Here is a 19,281-nt window from a genome sequence, read left to right on the forward strand (position 1 = left end):
GATTCTCTTTGTGAAACGCAGGCATAATGTGGAAACTACGGGTGGTTTAACATCAGAGCTGTTTTAAACAAACCAGGGTTTGTGTCCTTTGACAGTCTGCTTCATTCGGACTGGTGCAAAAGCTTCCTCAAAGTTTTGTGTGGTCCAAACAAGCAAACTCTGATTGCTTGCAAGGAAAACCTGGTGTTGTTCTTTTACCGTGGGAACAATTTCCCTCTGGGATTATTAAAGTATTTCTGATTCTGATTGGAATGCAAATGGACCATCCAGGGAATCAATGTGAGAGAGTGAACCAGTGAGAGGAATTGAGGCCTGCCAGATTTACAGACATATAAATCATGTGAAAACTTTAAAGTCCTTGTTCAGTGTCTCTATAACCCCACCAGGATGTCAGTCAGCTGTTTTTCCTCTAAACTACTGCATTTAGACCAAGACATACTCCACAAGAACCTTTTCGTCAGGTGGCAAGAATAAAGTTCTTTTGGACTAGAAAATTTCATACTTCACAAGAACTAAAGTGCAGAACTCTTGGGAAGTCATCATCGGTCCCTCCTACTGCAGCATTAATTCATTCCAATTTTATTTATATAGCACCAATGCATGAAACACATCATCTCAAGGATCTTTCCAAAGTCAGACTCCATCAAATCCTCCAGGTTGGTGATAAAGTTTCCTCTCTAAGGAAACCCAGCAGGTTGCATCAAGTCTCTCCAAGCAGCATTCACTCCTCCTGAAAGAGCGTAGAGCCACAGTGGACAGTCGTCTGCATTGTTGATGGCTTTGCAGCAATCCCTCATACTGAGCATGCATGAAGCGACAGTGGAGAGGAAAACTCCCCTTTAACAGGGAGGAGAACCTCCAGCAGAACCAGAACCAGGCTCAGTGTGAACGCTCATCTGCCTCCACCCACTGGGGCTTAGAGAAGACAGAGCAGAGACACAGAAAGCACAGAAGCTCACATTGACTTGGCGTATTTTCTATGTTAGATGGTAATAGTGAATGATCTGTCTCCCCTGATGATGTCACAGCTAACAGAACGCCAGACCAGGTGTACCTTCTATGGCGAGAACAGTGACAGAAAACAAAAAGGTAAAAGTTGAAATAACTACAAACAATGCAGATTGGAGAGCAGTAGGAGAACTCAGCAGAGAGAGAGAAACAGGCCCTGATGTCCTCCAGCAGCCTAAGCCTATAGCAGCATAACTATAGAGGTAGCTCAGGGTAACAAGGGCCACTCTGACTAGAAGCTTTGTCACAAAGGAAAGTTTTAAGATTAGTCTTAAAAGTAGACGGGGTGTCTGCCTCACAGACCAAAACTGGGAGTTGGTTCCACAGGAGAGGAGCCTGATAGCTAAAGGATCTGCCTCCCATTCTACTTTTAGAGACTCTAGGAACCACCAGCAGACCTGCAGTCTGAGAGCGAAGTGCTCTGTTAGGAACATATGGGGTAATCAGAGCTCTGATATATGATCAAGTTACAAGTACTCACAGCATGCAGACATTTGGTATAAATATATGAATGATATGTTCTGTTTGTAATATGTGAAGAAAGAAAAAGGGGGAGCTGTGAGTTTGTGTGCAAGTATACCTTATTTTGTTTCACAGTGTAGCTGACTACCCAGACTCTGAAGTGTTCATTATGTTTATCAGATGAGGAAGCTGTCTCTGTGGCAGCTGTTTTTTTTTTTTATAAATGGTGCTCTGTTGTGTCGACCTGAAGGTAAAGGTTTGTGTGCTGAATACATGGGGTCTGCAGAGATGTTAGATGATCCTAGCCCTGTATAGGTCCTGGATGGAGGGAAGGTCAGTCCTGATTGTTTGCTGCAGCTTGGTCCCAATTTATGGATGAGCCAGACTACATTTTCTACATATTTCTTGAGTTGCAGCAGGAATTGTCAGGTATATAACCACATTATATGCTTAAAAAAATAACAAAAAAAGTTTGATCATGAAAAAATAAGGTTATATACACCAAGCATCCATTCTAATAATGTTTTGATGGTTGTTTTTATTAATTAATAGCCCCAACACCGGGCGCAATTAACATATATAAACAGATATAACGCCAGCTAGCGACAGTATCACATAACTATCATAATGTTGGTTTGTGTAATTAATAAAACAGTATGAAATAAAACCGGACCGAGCCTGACTCTCTGCAATGCCTCGCAGTAAAGCAGCAGCTCAGCGTGATTGAAGACCATCGATATTAATTAAATAAACCGATCTACAGCAACTTTAAGAGCCTCATATCAGAACGTTTACTCACGTCTGCGGTCGCTGTATTCTCAGTGACATTCCAGTCTTTTCCCTCTTGGAATCATATTTTTTTGCCCTTTTTTCACCAGATCTTGGAACATTCTGCATTGTTTCGCTGGGAGATGCTAATAACCGTTAGCTGCTTCTCTGTTTTAACCTCTGCTGCACATGACCACTATGTACTTCCATTAAAATTGTAAATAAACACGAAAGGCTTTATTTACTAAGAAATTTAGCAAAAACAAAGCATAAAACACCACAATTACAACCAATCGCCAGCAGGAGTTTGCCGTGTTGACTAAGGAGCTGAACGTTTGCGAGGAGCAGCTTCTTGAGAGGGAGGAGGAAATCGCTGTTGTGAATAGTTATTAGTTATTAACTGTGAATTTCTCCAATGTGAGATCAATAAAGCCTATCTTATCTATCTTATCTTACCTTAATTAAAATATTCAGACGGAGCCACAGTGTCGTTGATGATGGTGTGGGGAGGCCGTGTGTGTGTGTGTGTGTGTGAAGGAAACCCAAGAAGCCAAACGGTCTAAAAGGCAATTCTACCAAATACTGAGGAAATTTAATTAGATAGCAGCATCTCTAAAAAAGTATCTCTCGTAATTTTGGTAATCCCAGCTGACTGTAAACAGGGAAAGGTTATTGGGATTTTTCATTTCATAAAGTGTAAAGTGATTATTTTTCTTTTTATTCAGTGTATGCATATTTCTTGTATACTTCCCCACCTTCTTTACGGCACGTCTGTCTATTCCTCCACTCTTTACCTCTAACAACCTGAACTGGTCCTTCTTCTACGTAGAAATACTACTAGTCCTCTTACTTAAGATAAGATAAGATGGTCTTTATTGATCTCACAATGGAGAAATTCACTCGTCACATCGGCTCATACAAGAGGGTGCAGAGTAGGGAAGGTGCATTCAGTTATATACAGTGAATCTTCATATCTACAATGGATCAAAAAGAATACCAAAAAATACAAAAAAGGAAATAGGAATGTAAATTAATTGTAAATTACATTCTTAGTGGTCTATATATATATATATATATATATATATATATATATAAACATATCTATATACTTAAATATATACATATATCTATGCGCCTACATACATACGTACCTACGCGTATATACTTGCATATACATTGCTAACACTCATTTATAACTGGATAAAAGTGTCTGCCGAACACATAAACAAATATCTGATGAGCAGGACGTCAGATTCATTCAGTTTAATAAAAAAAATGATGCAAAGATAGACAGACTGAGATCGCATAGAGAAGGAAAAGAGAAAGCGACAAGGGAGGCCAACAGAGAGGCTGACCCCGATCCAAACAAGAAACAATCCCATAAGGCCAATAGCCAATGAACCCACTGTGTCACCATCTGTATGCAGCTCTCTCTGTCTTGCGCTGCTTCTCCCTTTCAAAAGCAAAACGGGTTATATTTATCTGCTTTAATCTGTTGTCAAAGACTAATCAGGCTAATGTACACTCCTGAAACACATGAGATGTCTTCATGAAGAGCCGCTGCCTCCACGCCGCAGCCTTAGATGTGTTTTATAAGGACATTAAAAAAAACAAGCAACCGCAGACGGTTGGCGGGTTTGGAAAGATCACGCAGGACATGTGCTGCTGTCAGCACTCAGGAGCTGCAGATGTATTCCCAGTGGTGTCATAAACGCCGTTTGATGCTTTGTTTTGGGGTCTCTGCTGAGCGCCTCGCTGCAGACCCATTGTGTAACAGCGTGATGTAATCTGTCCGCGCATAAGAGTTCACAGAGGAGCCTGAGCGAAAGAGAAAGCAGCGGCAGAATCTGTGTCAGTGATTCACCTGATTGTTGTGTAGCTTTACATCATGCACACCCTTCTGCATCTTCAGTCTCAGACAAAATGTGTCTCTGGAAGCCTTTGGATCGGAGTATTTTTAGCTTTCTCTGTGCGGTTGCTGTGTGTGTGGATCCTTCAAGCAGCCAATTACATTTAGTTTGCAGAAATCCCTGTTTTTTTGTTTTTTTTTTACACCCTGCTATGTATTTCTGTGGTCTCATTGGAGCCTAGCTACATCTAGAGTATTACAAACATTCAGACTGTTTGTTTTTCTGCTCCTAAATGCAGTGCATGTGTGTGTGTGTTTGTGTGTGTATGTGTGTGCGTGTGTGTGTGTGTGTGTGTGTGTGTGTGTGTGTGTGTGTTTCACAGGAGTTTGCCGTGTTGACTAAGGAGCTGAACGTTTGCCGGGAGCAGCTTCTTGAGAGGGAGGAGGAAATCGCTGAGCTCAAGGCGGAGAGGAACAACACACGTGTAAGATGTTTAGCGGCCATTTTGCCTATTAGCGCCGTGGCAGCCTCTGACTTCTCCTGCTCACCCCGTTGGGGTTGCGTGGGTGTGAAGCTGTTTATTCGCTCCTCTTTCCTAATTGTCTTGTCTTTTGTCCATTCACATTCTGACTTCAGTCGTCTCTTTGTCTGTATTTCCTTCCTTTGCCTCCATACCTCGTGAACTTTCTCACATTTTGTCACATTTCAACCACCAACCCCGACACACACTAACACCTGATGGTGAAGTGGAAGGAAAGACATTGTTTTTTTTATTTTTTTACCAGTAACATTTCTTAAAGTTTGCTGTGTTTGTATTCAGCCTTTTGCAGAACCAGCTTTAGCTGCTGTTTAGGTTCTGTCAGATTGTTTAGATCGGTCCACAGATTCTCAGTTGGATTTCGGTGTGGACTTTGACTAGGCCATTCTAACACATGAACATGCTTTGATCTTGTAGGGTGAACCTCTGCCTTCCCATCAGCTGTGACCAGCCTCCCTGTCTCTGCTGCAGAACAACATCCCCGCAGCATGAAGCTGCCAGCACCGTGCTTTGCTGTGTGGATGGTGTTTTTAGGCGGATTGGGAGTGTTAGTTTTCTGCCACAGCATTTCGCATAAAGGCCAAATAATTTAATCTTGGTCCTTTCTGACCTTATATCCTTCATCCACATGTTTACTGTGCCTCGTGCCTTTTGATAAAACGCCAATAGGACTCCTGTAGGCTCAACCTTTTAAATTACTTATCAATGGGTTCCCTACCAGAGCATTGGCTCTCTTGGCTGCCTCTCTGATTAATGTCTTGATTGGTTTAAAGTTGTGCAACGCGCTTCTATTTTCACACGATGGATTGAACAGATCTCTTTGAGATGTTCAAAGTTTCAGATATTTTTTTATAACCTAACCCTGCTTTAAATGTTGACCTGCAGCTATCAATCATTTTAGTAATCGATTAATCTACCAATTATTTTTTCAATTAATCGATAAACCTGGAAAGAAATAATCTTAGGAAATTAACATAACTTAATAAACAAGTGTTTTGAACTAAATAACAAACAAACATAAATGCATTTTTAATAGTAAAAATGTAAAAAAAAAAAAAATAATAATTCAACACTCACTACGTGGCAATTTAATTATGACCATAGATTTTTTGATTTATTTCAGTAATCTTATATATACACACACACATAGATAGATAGATAGATAGATAGATAGATAGATAGACAGACAGACAGACAGACAGACAGACAGACAGACAGACAGACAGACAGACAGACAGACAGACAGATAGATAGATAGATAGATAGATAGATAGATAGATAGATAGATAGATAGATAGATAGATAGATAGATAGATAGATAGATAGATAGATAGATAGATAGATAGCTGTTTGGCAAAATAGTTAATAAAATACGTAGGGCTGGAACTCATGATTATTTTGGTAATTCTTTAATCTGTCAACTTTTTTATGTTAACGGATTATTAATTGGAGAGCAAAAGGTGCTTTGTAGGTTTTCTTTTTTACAGAATTTGCACCAGGTGAAGCTAAAACAATGCCACTGGAGAAGTTCTGAATAGAGAGTATGTGCTGACAAAGAAGGCTTTTTTTTTATCTTAAATAGTTTTTTTTTGTACAGTTTTTGCTTAATTACTGCTCTGAGTGGGTTGTTCTTTCAGCAAATGGCATGTTTTAGTCTGTAGGCTCCAGTTGATGATTATTTGATTACTAAATTAGCTGACTATTGTTTCAATCATCGATTAATTACGATTAATCAGCTTTCTAATGTTCTCCAGATGTTCTCCCTGAGCCCTTCAGAAAAAATCTGGATTTCCAGTGATAGTAAATTACACACAGGTGTACTCAAATGCATTTGGTTACAGGTATCAAATTAATGTTGGCTGAATACAAATGCAATTTTTTTTGTGAAAATCTTTGAAAGTAATACATCCATTTCATCCACTTCACAATTTAGCTACCATTTCTGTAGGTCTGTCAAAAAATAAGCATCAAAGGTTGTAGTTTGACACAGAGTGAAGACGTTGTTTTTGATTATTGAATACTTTGCAAGGCACCTTACCTCAAGCTACTTTTCTAGGCTGCAACATTTCCATGTTTTCACTTTCTTCTTCCCCTCCTCTGCTAACGGCTCAATCCTGCAGCTGCTGCTTGAGCACCTGGAGTGTCTGGTGTCCCGCCACGAGCGCAGTTTGAGGATGACTGTGGTGAAGAGGCAGGCCCAGTCCCCTGCGGGGGTGTCCAGTGAGGTGGAAGTCCTCAAGGCACTCAAATCCCTGTTTGAGCACCACAAAGCCTTGGATGAGAAGGTGGGTCAAAGCAGCAATGAAATATATTTTGATTTTCTACCCTCTTCCAGCAAATCATCCAGGCTTACCCTACTTTCCTTCCTGCTCTCATTAAAGTTAGTGGGGAAAATGTTCCGAAGGACCGCGCGCTGCCTGACCTAAAACGAAGCATCAACCAAAGTCTGTGACAAGTTACTGAGGGTTGGGGAGAAAAACATTAATGTGTAAGAAACTAAAAATGATATATAGAACAAAATGGATAAAAATGGCTCACATCTGGCCCATGCAGACACCTAGTGGGGCTCTTTCCCTTTTGCCCTGGATGAGAAAAGTGCCATTTCTGCTCAAGCCACAATTCTCTTCTTCATTCCTCGATATTTAGCAATAAAAAAAATTAAAAAAGGAATTCTAAATAACTTTCATGATGCTTTGAACAACAAGCGTCATCAAATATATCACTGACATAGAGTGCATGATATTTAAATGAATAGCTAATATTTATTAGCTATTTATTAGCTTAGCAATTTTTGCTAAGTTGATATTGGTGACGAGTTATATTACGCATCCCGATTTACATAAAAAATCTGCGTGATATTAAACAACTTATTATTTAATTATTTAATTTCCCTTTGGGATAGATCAAATTATTTTCAATTGAATTGAATTGAATTAACCATTAATCCTGATGGAAACACTTAAAATGTAACCTTCACAACCGCAGCATAATCTGAGAAATTTCATTTGTACATTTATTCACTAGGGGAAAAAAACACCCTTTCTCAAGAAATAACTGTCTCTTCTAACATTCATCATAGAATATATAAAACTGTAATTTATATTTCACTTTAAAAACTGATCAGTCAGTATGGGTGGACACAAAAAAACAACAGTTTCTTTTCATGAGTGGGGCTGCTTTTGCTTGGGTTTTATTCACTGCTTTATATTTGTAACCAGTCTCAAGCCCAATCATCCCTCCTCCAGTTTCTGCTGAGCATCAGGCGTTGATCCTTTTCAGCAAGCTCAGCAGCAGAGTGGTCATCTTACCTGGAGCGTTGTTGTTTTGTCACTCCTCAGGTTCGAGAGCGGCTCCGCGTGGCCCTCGAGAGGGTGTCCATGTTAGAAGATCAACTTGCAGCGTCTTCTCAAGAGGTAAGCCCAGATGCAGAATAACTCCTGCATCTCCGGAAACTTTAGCCGTCCAAGAAAAATATTAATCCGAACCGTCTGTCTTCACTTCTTGTCTCCCTGTGTTCAGGTAATCTCTTTAAGAGACCAAATTAAAAGACGTCAACAAGGGGTGGACGGCGGGAAAGATGTAAGGGAGGGTTTTCTGCATGTCGGCTCCAGTTGTCTTTGTGTTCGTGTTAGAAAAGTAGATTTCGGGTACCATGGTGTGTCCGTGTGATTTCCCACCCCTTCAGAAGTTTAAAAAAAAGAAAAAGATCCTAATTCATTATTTGTCTTCATCCCGCTCACTTTTTGCTGTGTCGTCGTCTTTTCAGCGGCTCCCCAACGGTCCCTCGTCTGGGCTGGAGGACGGGGAGCTGGAGAGGCAGAGAGAAGGGGAGATCGAGCGGCAGAAAGCGGAGCTGTCCCAGCTGAGGGAGAGGCTGGCCCTCATGTGCCGGCAGGTAATTGATGCTCTATCTGTCATCGTACGCCGTAGATCTTACTTTCCAAACGACAACGGGGCGACTGGGGCTCAATGTGAAAGTTGCGGGTCCAATTCCAGCTTCCTTTTGCCATTTAAGTGCAGTTGGGTGAATGTGGCTCGAGTGTAAAGCTCCTTGGTAGGACTGGAAATGTCAGGATCCTTGAAAGCTGATTCCCTGCTGTATTTAATTTGCGTGTTTTTATTCCTCAGTGGTTGTGTCGTCCTGTTTTCGCTCTGTTTCCGATCCTGTTTTTGTTCACTGCAAAAACGGAACTAAAAATAAGTCAAATTTTCTTGAAATGAGTGTATTTGTCCTTGATTTAAGCAGGTAAATAAGATGATTTGCCAATGGAATGAGATGTTTGCACTTAAATTGGGAACAATTCATCTCCATAGTCTTATTTAGAGGGCAGAATATCTAAATATCTTATCTTAGATATTTAGATATATTTAGATATTTAGATAGATGAGAAATACTCATTCCATTGGCAGATAATCTTATTTACCTGCTTTGGTCCTTCTCCACAAACCATGACAGAAAAAGCGCTATTTAAATTTGGCCCATTTGCCAAAGATGGATTTTCAGGTTCTACGGTTAATGTTTGGTTGCATGCTTTAAACCGGAGATCTTGTCTTAAATGTTTCTCATAAAGTTTAAGACATTTAGTCAAGTTTGGAGTCTAAAAGTTCCCCAGAAATCCGAAAACGTCTCACTTTTTGTTTGGGGGACAAAGCTACTCAAACCAACCTAGAATGAGAATAACCTTTAAGTTTGTGCACACTAATAAGGAGTTTGACTTGAGTTCCACTTTGCCCACAATTAAGACATTTTACATTGGTTCCCCTGAAAATCATTGTTCAGCGTTCACATAGAGCTGCGTTTAATGATGCCAGGGACAGCGTACAAAAAGTTAGCGTAAAAGTAACAGTTCTTCACTAGATTAACAGCATCAGTTGTTTTTCTGCCTTATAACTGTGTCCAAACTTTGCTGATCTTGCTCCTCTCACTGCAAATACGGAACTAGAAATTAGTAAAATTGTCTTGTTATTTCCTCATATTATCAAAATTCAGTGACTTATTCAGAAAGATGAGAGAAGGTAACATTAAAAGTAACTTAAATGTAAAATATTCACTAAGCATATATTTCCCAAAACAGAAAGGCATCGTCCCTCTAGTGGAAAGCTACACTATTGCAGCTACTGTAGAAAGACACAATAACACCGGAAATCAACCAAAAGAAGCCGTTTAACCTCATTATTGACAATCTGTGCGTCGCAGCAACTCCTGATTTAGATAAATAGCAAGGAGCAAGAAAATGGTTTACCTGCGGACAAAAAAAAAAAACAGATGGTGATTATTATTATTATTATTATTATGAATTGCGGTTGTTTCAGTTCGACACCTGATGCTGCGTGAATTCAGCAGGTTCAGAATGTGTCGTTTTATTGTTGCTCTGTGGTGTCACACTAGGTCGGAGAAATAGAGGAACAGCTTGCTGCCGCCAGGAGGGAGGTGACGAAGACGGAGGAGGCCAATCAGAAGCTCCAAAGGGAAGTGAAAGAGGTCTGTTGGACCAATCTGTCCCTTCCTGGCCGAGACCCCGAGCTCTCTCCACACCTGGGGTTTCAGGGCTAGATTCAACACTGTGGGGATAAGTGCTAATAATACACTAGGTTATTCTGGGGTTGCATGAGCAGGGAATCATGAATTGTTTAACAGTTAAAAGATTAAAAATTTTCCCCCCAGATTACTGCTATTTTAGGCTCAAAGATATGCGAGTCAGGAATGAATGCTTACACTGCAGGATTGAAACAGGCTGTATAAGCAGGCCAAAAATGCTTTTTTTCTGCTTTTGTTAAAAATAATCTGTTTTCAGGACGGTAAAATAACAGCTGTAACTGGAACTGCTGCCTTTTACAGGCTCTTTGCCAAAGAGAAGACATGGAGGAGAGAATTACAACGCTAGAGCGAAGGTACCTCCTTGTTGATCTATCGGGAAAAAATCATGAGGAATGTTTTTTTTTTTTTTGTTTTTTTACTGAAGCTCCATAGACAGTGCATTTCCAAAGTCTGAACAAAACTATTGAAATCATAAATACTTGTCCCCTTCCACTTATTTGGGACCGGCTCACGGGGCAGCAGACTCAGCAGAGGAGCCAACACTGCTGTCTCCCCGGAGACCTCCTCCAGTTCCTCTGGGGGAAACCCAGATGATCCCAGGCCAGCCGAGAGACAAAGTCTCTGTCTGTGTCCTGTGCCGCCCCCTGGGCCTCGTCCCAGTGGGACATCCATGGGACATCCACAGGACACCTCCAGAGGGAGGCGTCCAGGGGGCTTTCGTAAAAAAAATGCTAATCCGCCTCAGCTGACTCCTCTTGGTGCTGAGGAGCAGCGGCTCGACTCAGAGCCCCTCCCTCATCCTATCTCTAAGGGAGTGCCCAGCCACCCTGCAGAGGAATCTCATTTCAGCTGCTGGTATCTGGGGTCTCGTACTTTCGCTCATGATCCAAATATAATGGCCATAAGTGAGGGTTGGGATGTAGACCGAAAGGTAAATTGAGAGCTTCACCTTTCAACTTAGTTCTCTCTGTACCACAAAATGCTTTTTTTCCCCCATTTCAATCTTATTTATATAGCACCAATTTACATGTCATCTCAGGTCTCTTTCCAAAGTCAGACTCCATCAGATCCTCCAGGTTGGTGAGAAAGTTTCCTCTCTAAGGAAACCCAGCAGGTTGCATCAAGTCTCTCCAAGCAGCATTCACTCCTCCTGAAAGAGCGTAGAGCCACAGTGGACAGTCGTCTGCATTGTTGATGGCTTTGCAGCAATCCCTCATACTGAGCATGCATGAAGCGACAGTGGAGAGGAAAACTCCCCTTTAACAGGGAGGAGAACCTCCAGCAGAACCAGAACCAGGCTCAGTGTGAACGTTCATCTGCCTCCACCCACTGGGGCTTAGAGAAGATAGAGTAGAGACACAGAAAGCACAGAAGCTCACATTGATCCAGGAGTACTTTCTATGTTAGATGGTAATAGAGGATGATCTGCCTCCCCTGATGATGTCACAGCTAACAGAACACCAGACCAGGTGTACCTTCTATGAAGAGAATAAAGAGAAAACAAAAAGTTAAAAGCTGAAGTAACAACAAGCAATGTACAATTGGAGAAAAGTAGGAGAAGTCTAAGTTTCTCGTTTAGTCAAGGGACTAACCTGTTAAAATAAAGGATTATTATTATTAGGATGAAAGTGGTAAGTGGAAAGCCAAGCTCGGCGGTGCACATAGTTCATGTTTTGACGTACCGTCTGCTAACCAGTTTACTTAGACACCAATAAGAATACTGAATACCGGACATCTTCTTTTCCTTTTCAAAAGCACAACTAGCGTTATTTTTATTTATTTTTTTGATGTGGGAGTTACATCTTTCCAGCTGAAGTCGGTTTCCTCTGGAGCAGAAATTTATAACACACAGCAAACCCAACACACCACACACAGTATCAGCCACTTCTTCTCTTTGCCAACTCTGCCTTGCAAAAGTTCTCCAAATCTATCAGATTTTGAGGAAATCGTTGTGGCAACTGTTGGACATTGAACAAGCTTCTCTTTTGTTGTTTAGATGTAAACTTGATTTGAATAATAAAAACCACCCATACATTGTCTTCCGTTTGTCCAAGATTGGGTTAGGGGGGACAACAGGTCCAGGAAAGAAGCCCAAACATCCCTCTCCTCCAGCTCAATCCTGGGAATCCCAAGTTGTTCCCAGACAACATGGGATATATGGTCCCTCCAGCCAGTTCTGGGTCTTCCCAGTGGGATGTGCCTGGAAAACCTCCAAAAGAAGGCGCTCAGGGCGTCCCAATTAGATGTCCAAACTCTATTTTGAGCTCTTCCTCCCATCTCTAAGGCCGCCACCCTGCGGAGGAATCTAATTTCTACTGCTTGTATTCAGGATCTCGTTCTTTTGGTCTTGATTCAGCCCTCATGACCCATCGGTGAGGGTCGGAACGTGGACGGACCAGAAAATCAAGAGCTTTGCTTTCTGGCTCAGCTCTTTCTTCACCACAACACTCACTGCAGATAAAGCCTCGATCCTGAAGAATAAATGCTAGAACCGAATGCACGGTATCTACTGTGCGTAAGTAGACATAAGTAGGGTGAGCCCCCAGTGACAGGGTGGAGGATTTCTGCTTTAAATGTAAAAGATCAAAACACCAACTTCCATTTCTACAAAAATATTTGAAAGTTTACAATATTTTTTTTTTCCTTTCTGCAGACATGAATCCAAAACAGCTGAATTTTACTAATACAGTTAGTAAATGCATTTCCAGCCATTATTTTTCTGGAAAACACGAGTTACCTCAACATCACTGTCCTCTGACTTCGGTTAATAACAGCTTTAGGTTCAAACGTCTGCAGTCTGATTAGAGTCACAATTAGAACATTTAAAGGTGGAAATTACAAGCTGAGCATCCTCTTCTAAGATGAATGTTCACATATGTTGCTTGCAGGTATCTCAGTGCCCAGAGGGAGGCGACCTCTCTCCATGACATCAAAGACAAGCTGGAGAACGAGCTGGCCAGCAAGGAGTCCCTGTACAGACAAGTTAGTGTGTCTCTAACACGCCGAGATCCGGCAGCGGTTACCATAAAACTTCTCACTCGTTCTGCCACCGATAGCAAATGAGAAAACGGATCATGATGGGTGTTTTCTGACCGCAGAGCTAATAGCTTAGCGTTGGCTTTCCTGTGTGCAGAGTGAGGAGAAGAACAGGCAGCTGCAGGAGCGTCTGGACGAGGCCAAGCAGAAGCTCCAGCAGACCCTGCAGAGGGCAGAGACGCTGCCGGAAATCGAGGCGCAGCTCGCTCAGCGGGTCGCGGCTCTCAATAAGGTAATCTGCTCACGCGGGTCACAGGTTTTTATTGGGATCACATGTGACAGACCAGCACAGAGCAGGACATCCAGGTTTCCATAACCGTTCTGAAAGATTTGTTTTATTCTGGAACCACTAAATAAAATCTGGTGCATCCAACTTGATTCAGAACTCCTCTAATTAATAAACACAGCCCTACTGTGTATAATTTAATATTAGTGTGAATCCAGCTCTTCTGTTTCGGGCCTCTGAGGTTTGTTTGAGAACAACCAGCGTCGTGGAGACCAAGGAACCCAGTCCTGGTCCAGTTTACAGCAGGGTCAGGTTCTACAGAACATCCCAGAGCTCTGATCATCATCTGGACCTGGAGAGAGGATGGACCACCTGCAGACCTACCAGGACATGGACGTCCACCTGGATTGTTGCCAGGAAAACATTAATTAATGCTGATTCAGCGCTTTTATTTCATCAGGAGGCTCCAGCTATTTGATGCTAATCTTTTCTAAAGCAAGACGCTGTTCTTTGCTACGGTATAACTTGAAGGTGTGGAAATTTAACAGGTAGATCTAAATCTACCTGAGCATTCAGGTTCTGGGGTCGGCTGAAGAACTTTCAGATAACGGGATGCTGGACACATGATGAACCGTGAATACCTTTAATCAAAATCAGGCAGACGGTCCAGGGTTTCACTCTGTAAACACAACCGATATTAAAAAGAATCATCCATCCCTCTGTCTATCAGCCTCATTAATGATTTAACAAAGAGAGATCAGGAGGCCTCTGAGAGCCTGCTGATGGATAGTTTAAACAGGAAAGGTTATGACTCTGATTCTAGCTATGCTATTTATTAGACATGCTCAGGTTCTGTTTTTTGGGTTTGTTGTTGTGCTTGTTGTAGCAGCTTTCCCCTGTCCAGAAAGAATTTCTCTTAAGGGAGGCAGATAAAGAAACCTTGAACTATAGACGACACGCAGAGATCCAGAGCTCACAACTATCCGGCCATGCTCTCCACAAACCTCACCTTTATATGAGAGTGGGAAGGAGAAAGCCACTGCTGAAGAAAACTTCTTAGAATCCTGCCATACCATCCCCACAGTGAAACATGGCGGCGGGAGCATTATGCTGTGGGGATGTTTTTACTCTTCAGCTCAGGGAAGTGGGTCAGGAATGAAGGGAAGATGGACGACGACCCTAAACATGCAGCCACCGTTACACCTGAATGCTTTAGACACCGAGGCGTCAGAACGGCCTAGTCAAAGTCCAGACCCAAATCTGTGGCAAGGCTTGAAATTACTATCCATAGCATGGCTGGGCCATAAATTGATTTAATCGACTCATTGGAATTTACAATTGTTTAAAAATATTTTTTAAAAGTTTTGCCTGTGCACTCATTGGGCTTCCATGAAGAGAACAGCAGCAATGCTGAGAATATGTTTTTAAGAAGATATATTGTCTAAATATTGTTAAATAAGCTAATATTTTTACCATAATACGAGACACTTTAATTTACTCATGTACTTCTATTTTTTTAAGTTAGTTACACAAGTGCAGTGAAGCCTGTTCTCAGCTCATTGTGCAAAACCACCAGCAGCAAACATTTACTTATATTTTTATTGTTTGAGGTGGCAGAGATTCACAGATTGGATTTAGTTGCACTTTAAATTCAGGTCAAATCCCAGATAAATGTTTGACATAACAGCAAGTTTTTAAAAATATTTCTTTAATTTATTTTTTTGAAACGAAAAGGAGGGGAAAATATTGATTAATCGGAGTTGATATAATATGATGGTAAGATAAAATCAGAGATTTTATTTTTTAACCATATCGCCCCCATCCCTAGTCCATAGTCACTCTGCAAACCAAACCAAACTTCTGCTATTTTGCGAGGAGTCCTGGGCGAAAACTGCTGACATACCCCAAGAGATTTATAACTTTAACTGCAGATTTAATACAAACTCTAAACACACTTCTGAGTTTCAGGGTTTGATAAATGATATTAAAATCCATGTATCGTTTTTGTTCAGCTTCTACTGCTTTCTGTTAGTCTGTCACATGAGCTCCCGACAAAATACATGGAGGTTCGTTACACGAGAAAAGCTTCAAAAGTTGTGAATACGTTTCTGAGAATGCAGCCGGTAATGTAATACTGTAATATTTAAAAAACTATGACTTGTTATCAGGCAGAAGAGCGGCACGGAAACTTCGAGGAGCGACTACGGCAAATGGAAGCCCAGCTCGAGGAGAAAAATCAAGAACTACAAAGAGTAACATCATTTTTTTTTTCTCCTTGACTACATCCACAAAATAAAGGGGAAAAGAATGTTTTTCTCATGATAGCTTTAATTTTGTTGGCTTGATTTTAGGCGCGACAGCGGGAGAAGATGAACGACGAACACAACAAGCGGCTCTCGGATACGGTGGATAAGCTCCTGTCCGAGTCCAACGAGAGGCTGCAGCTCCACCTCAAAGAGAGGATGGCTGCGCTGGAGGAGAAGGTGAGGGGAAAGCCACTCCGAGGTAAAGCTTCATTTACAAAACGCATCAAAACTCTCTCCTGGTCTGTCTTGCCAGAACGCTCTGTCCGAGGAGCTGGCCAACATGAAGAAAATCCAAGATGATCTTCTCGCTAACAAGGTGCTCGTTTCTGCTGTGAATACAGCCTTTTTTCTTTGGATGTAGAGTTTAAAATGCTGGTGGAAGCAACGTTTCACTGTCCGGTTTTCTTTCTACTAGGATCAGCTCCTAGCTGAGCTTGAACGGGTCCAACTGGAGCTGGATCAGCTGAGAGGCAGGCCCGGCTCCTCTTATTCCAGGTTAGCCACCAGGAACATTTAACTACATTTAACTAACTCTTCTTGACTAAAATGAATGGGTTTCCATCGGGATCTGAAATATACAGAACATCTGCTGTCTTTGTTAACTGAGGCCTACAGTTATTTTTCATGCTGTAAATTGAGAAGCGCTGATCTGGGAAGACAGTATAAAGATAAAAAACACGCGCTTCATGTTGAGTTTCACTTAGACGTGAAACTCAACATAAATGTCATATTAACTCTGTTCTTTGTCTCTGGTTGGAATGACTAAAAACCAAGAATTGGGTTCAAAGGTGTAACGTTATTGTGTTTTTTTCCCAGATACACTAGATGCTAAAGTTATTCATACAAGCTCAAATGTACATGTACAACCCCACTAATATTCAGTTAAGCCGGGCGTACACTGCACGATATTTTCAGTCGTTGTACTCAGCTACAGCTCAAACTGTACGATGAAACCACAGGGTTTAAAAGTTCACAGATCTCCGTATCTGTTCTGTACGGCCCGATGCTCCGATGCGATCTGACTGCTCACACCGTACGTCTAAAAACCACACGTTGGACTTGGCGCTGTACAGAGACGGCACTTGTCGGGCTCGTCTATCTGGAAGCCATTTATTTATATAGCACATTTCAGTACAGAGACAACGCAAAGTGCTTTATATGATTAAAATACAGGAAAAAACAGAATAAAAGCAAGTAGGAATAAAACGTAGAAACAAAATAGAACATGGGAGAATAGAAACTAAACGCAAATATTAAAAACAGTTGGACTACAAAGTTGAACTAATGGTGTTTCAGTAAAACAGTTTAACTAGAACAGTCAAAGGAAATCCTAAATAAATGTGTTTTTAATCTTGATTTAAAAGAACTCAGGCTTTCAGCACTTTTCCAGTTTTCTGGAAGTTTGTTCCAGATCAGTGGAGCATAGGAACTAAATGCTGCTTCTCCATGTCTGGTTCTGGTTCTGGTTCTGGTTTTGGTTCTGCAGAGCAGGCTGGAGCCAGAAGACCTGAGTGGTCTGGAGGGTTGATGCCCTGATAACAAGTCTGTGATGGATTTAGGTGCTAATTCAGGGATTTATAGACTAACAGAAGGATTTTAAAGTCTATTCTCTGAGATCCAGGGAGCCATGGAAGGACTTCAGAACCGGGTCCATGTTCTCTACGTTCTTAGTCTTAGTGAGGACTTCAGAACCGGGTCCATGTTCTCTACGTTCTTAGTCTTAGTGAGGACTTCAGAACCGGGTCCATGTTCTCTACGTTCTTAGTCTTAGTGAGGACTTCAGAACCGGGTCCATGTTCTCTACTTTCTTATTGTTAGTGAGGACTTCAGAACCGGGTCCATGTTCTCTACGTTCTTAGTCTTAGTGGAAGGACTTTAGAACTGGGTCCATGTTCTCTACGTTCTTAGTCTTAGTGAGGACTTCAGAACCGGGTCCATGTTCTCTACGTTCTTAGTCTTAGTGGAAGGACTTTAGAACCGGGTCCATGTTCTCTACGTTCTTAGTCTTAGTGGAAGGACTTCAGAACCGGGTCCATGTTCTCTACGTTCTTAGTCTTACTGGAAGGACTTCAGAACCGGGTCCATGTTCTCTACGTTCTTAGTCTTAGTGAGGACTTCAGAACCGGGTCCATGTTCTCTACGTTCTTAGTCTTAGTGAGGACTTCAGAACCGGGTCCATGTTCTCTACGTTCTATAGTCTTAGTGGAAGGACTTCAGAACCGGGTCCATGTTCTCTACGTTCTTAGTCTTAGTGAGGACTTCAGAACCGGGTCCATGTTCTCTACGTTCTTAGTCTTAGTGAGGACTTCAGAACCGGGTCCATGTTCTCTACGTTCTTAGTCTTAGTGAGGACTTCAGAACCGGGTCCATGTTCTCTACTTTCTTATTGTTAGTGAGGACTTCAGAACCGGGTCCATGTTCTCTACGTTCTTAGTCTTAGTCCAAAAATTGCCAATAGGGTTGAGGTGCGGCCCAAAGCTGTTGGAATTGTAAATAAAGCAGATTATAGAGAGCATACAAACCAACTTTTTGTTCATTTAAAAACATTAAAATTAAAAGATTTGGTTGACTTTAAAACTATTCAATTTTTACACAAAGTAAAGAATAATTTGTTGCCAGTACACATTCAGGGTCTGTTTTTGATCAGGGACATTTCTTATGATCTTAGTGGGTATAAAATGTTCAGAAAAACAAAAGTAAGAACAAATGTAAAATAACACTGTAATTCTTTTGTTGGGGTTGATTTATGGAACAAACTAGATCAGGAGCTAAAATACAATACAACATTAATAAGGTTTAAAAACATATTTAAGAAAAATGTGATTCAAAATTATGAATCATGTGATTGTAATTAATAGCAGTAAGATATTGGGTGTATTACGTTTTTTTTAAAATGTTATTATTGTAGAATGTTTTATTTTCTTTTCATAAAATTATATTTTGGTATGTATTATAAAAGGTAGCTATCTCTTTTCTCTTTTTTCTTTTATAGTCCAGTGTAAATTGTTTTTGGAGGGTGGGCATAATAAGCTTATTGCTTCTGCCAATACACCCTTTTTCAGACTGTTTTTTTTAATTATTATTATTATTATTTATGTTACAAGGACATATATTGTAATTTATTGTATACTTGTGTGTGTGAAATAAATAAATTCCTGACTGGCTGGACGTGATCTAATGAGCCGTGCATGGAGGCTACTCGTCACTCGATGCCGTCTCCTTGTAAATGTTGTCGTTTTCTATAAGTGTCGCGTAACAAATGAATTCTGGATCTCATCGTAGGGCGGGCAGCGTGAGCTCACTTCCCTCCACCCTTTTTCGAAGATCTCTTCCAGGGAGCGCCTCGGAGCTGCGGTACCCTCAGGGCGGGGGTTCGCTCCCGGCCGGCTACGGCAGCTCCACCAGCGGGGTGGTGGTCAGGCGGGCCCACCGCGGCCGCTGGGGGGCCCCCAGGGACGATGGCGGCAAGGTGTTCACCCCAGGCGGACACAGTAGACCTTCTTATAAAGGTGCATTTTGAATTAGTTTCTGAGGAAGACTCTCTCTTC

At 41.4% G+C, this 19,281-nt stretch overlaps 1 protein-coding gene across 4 annotated transcripts in view; it reads left to right on the forward strand.

Moving 5' to 3' along the window:
• LOC105926717 (liprin-alpha-3) overlaps positions 1-19,281 on the forward strand; it is a 46,357-nt gene that overhangs the window by 11,755 nt on the left and 15,321 nt on the right. For 2 of the 4 annotated variants that reach the window (XM_036141712.1, XM_012863140.3), the window contains exons 3-16: positions 4,471-4,572; positions 6,747-6,911; positions 7,965-8,039; positions 8,146-8,205; positions 8,393-8,521; positions 10,016-10,108; positions 10,466-10,518; positions 13,054-13,147; positions 13,299-13,433; positions 15,596-15,679; positions 15,779-15,910; positions 15,987-16,049; positions 16,149-16,228; positions 19,016-19,202. In XM_036141712.1, coding sequence (XP_035997605.1) covers positions 4,471-4,572; positions 6,747-6,911; positions 7,965-8,039; positions 8,146-8,205; positions 8,393-8,521; positions 10,016-10,108; positions 10,466-10,518; positions 13,054-13,147; positions 13,299-13,433; positions 15,596-15,679; positions 15,779-15,910; positions 15,987-16,049; positions 16,149-16,228; positions 19,016-19,202 — 1,452 coding nt within the window. The remainder of the gene's footprint in view (positions 1-4,470; positions 4,573-6,746; positions 6,912-7,964; positions 8,040-8,145; positions 8,206-8,392; positions 8,522-10,015; positions 10,109-10,465; positions 10,519-13,053; positions 13,148-13,298; positions 13,434-15,595; positions 15,680-15,778; positions 15,911-15,986; positions 16,050-16,148; positions 16,229-19,015; positions 19,203-19,281) is intronic. The other 2 variants (XM_036141710.1, XM_036141711.1) reach the window with 2 other exon arrangements.

This window comes from Fundulus heteroclitus, chromosome 10 (genome assembly GCF_011125445.2).
Source record: "Fundulus heteroclitus isolate FHET01 chromosome 10, MU-UCD_Fhet_4.1, whole genome shotgun sequence".
Classification (NCBI taxonomy): domain Eukaryota; kingdom Metazoa; phylum Chordata; class Actinopteri; order Cyprinodontiformes; family Fundulidae; genus Fundulus; species Fundulus heteroclitus.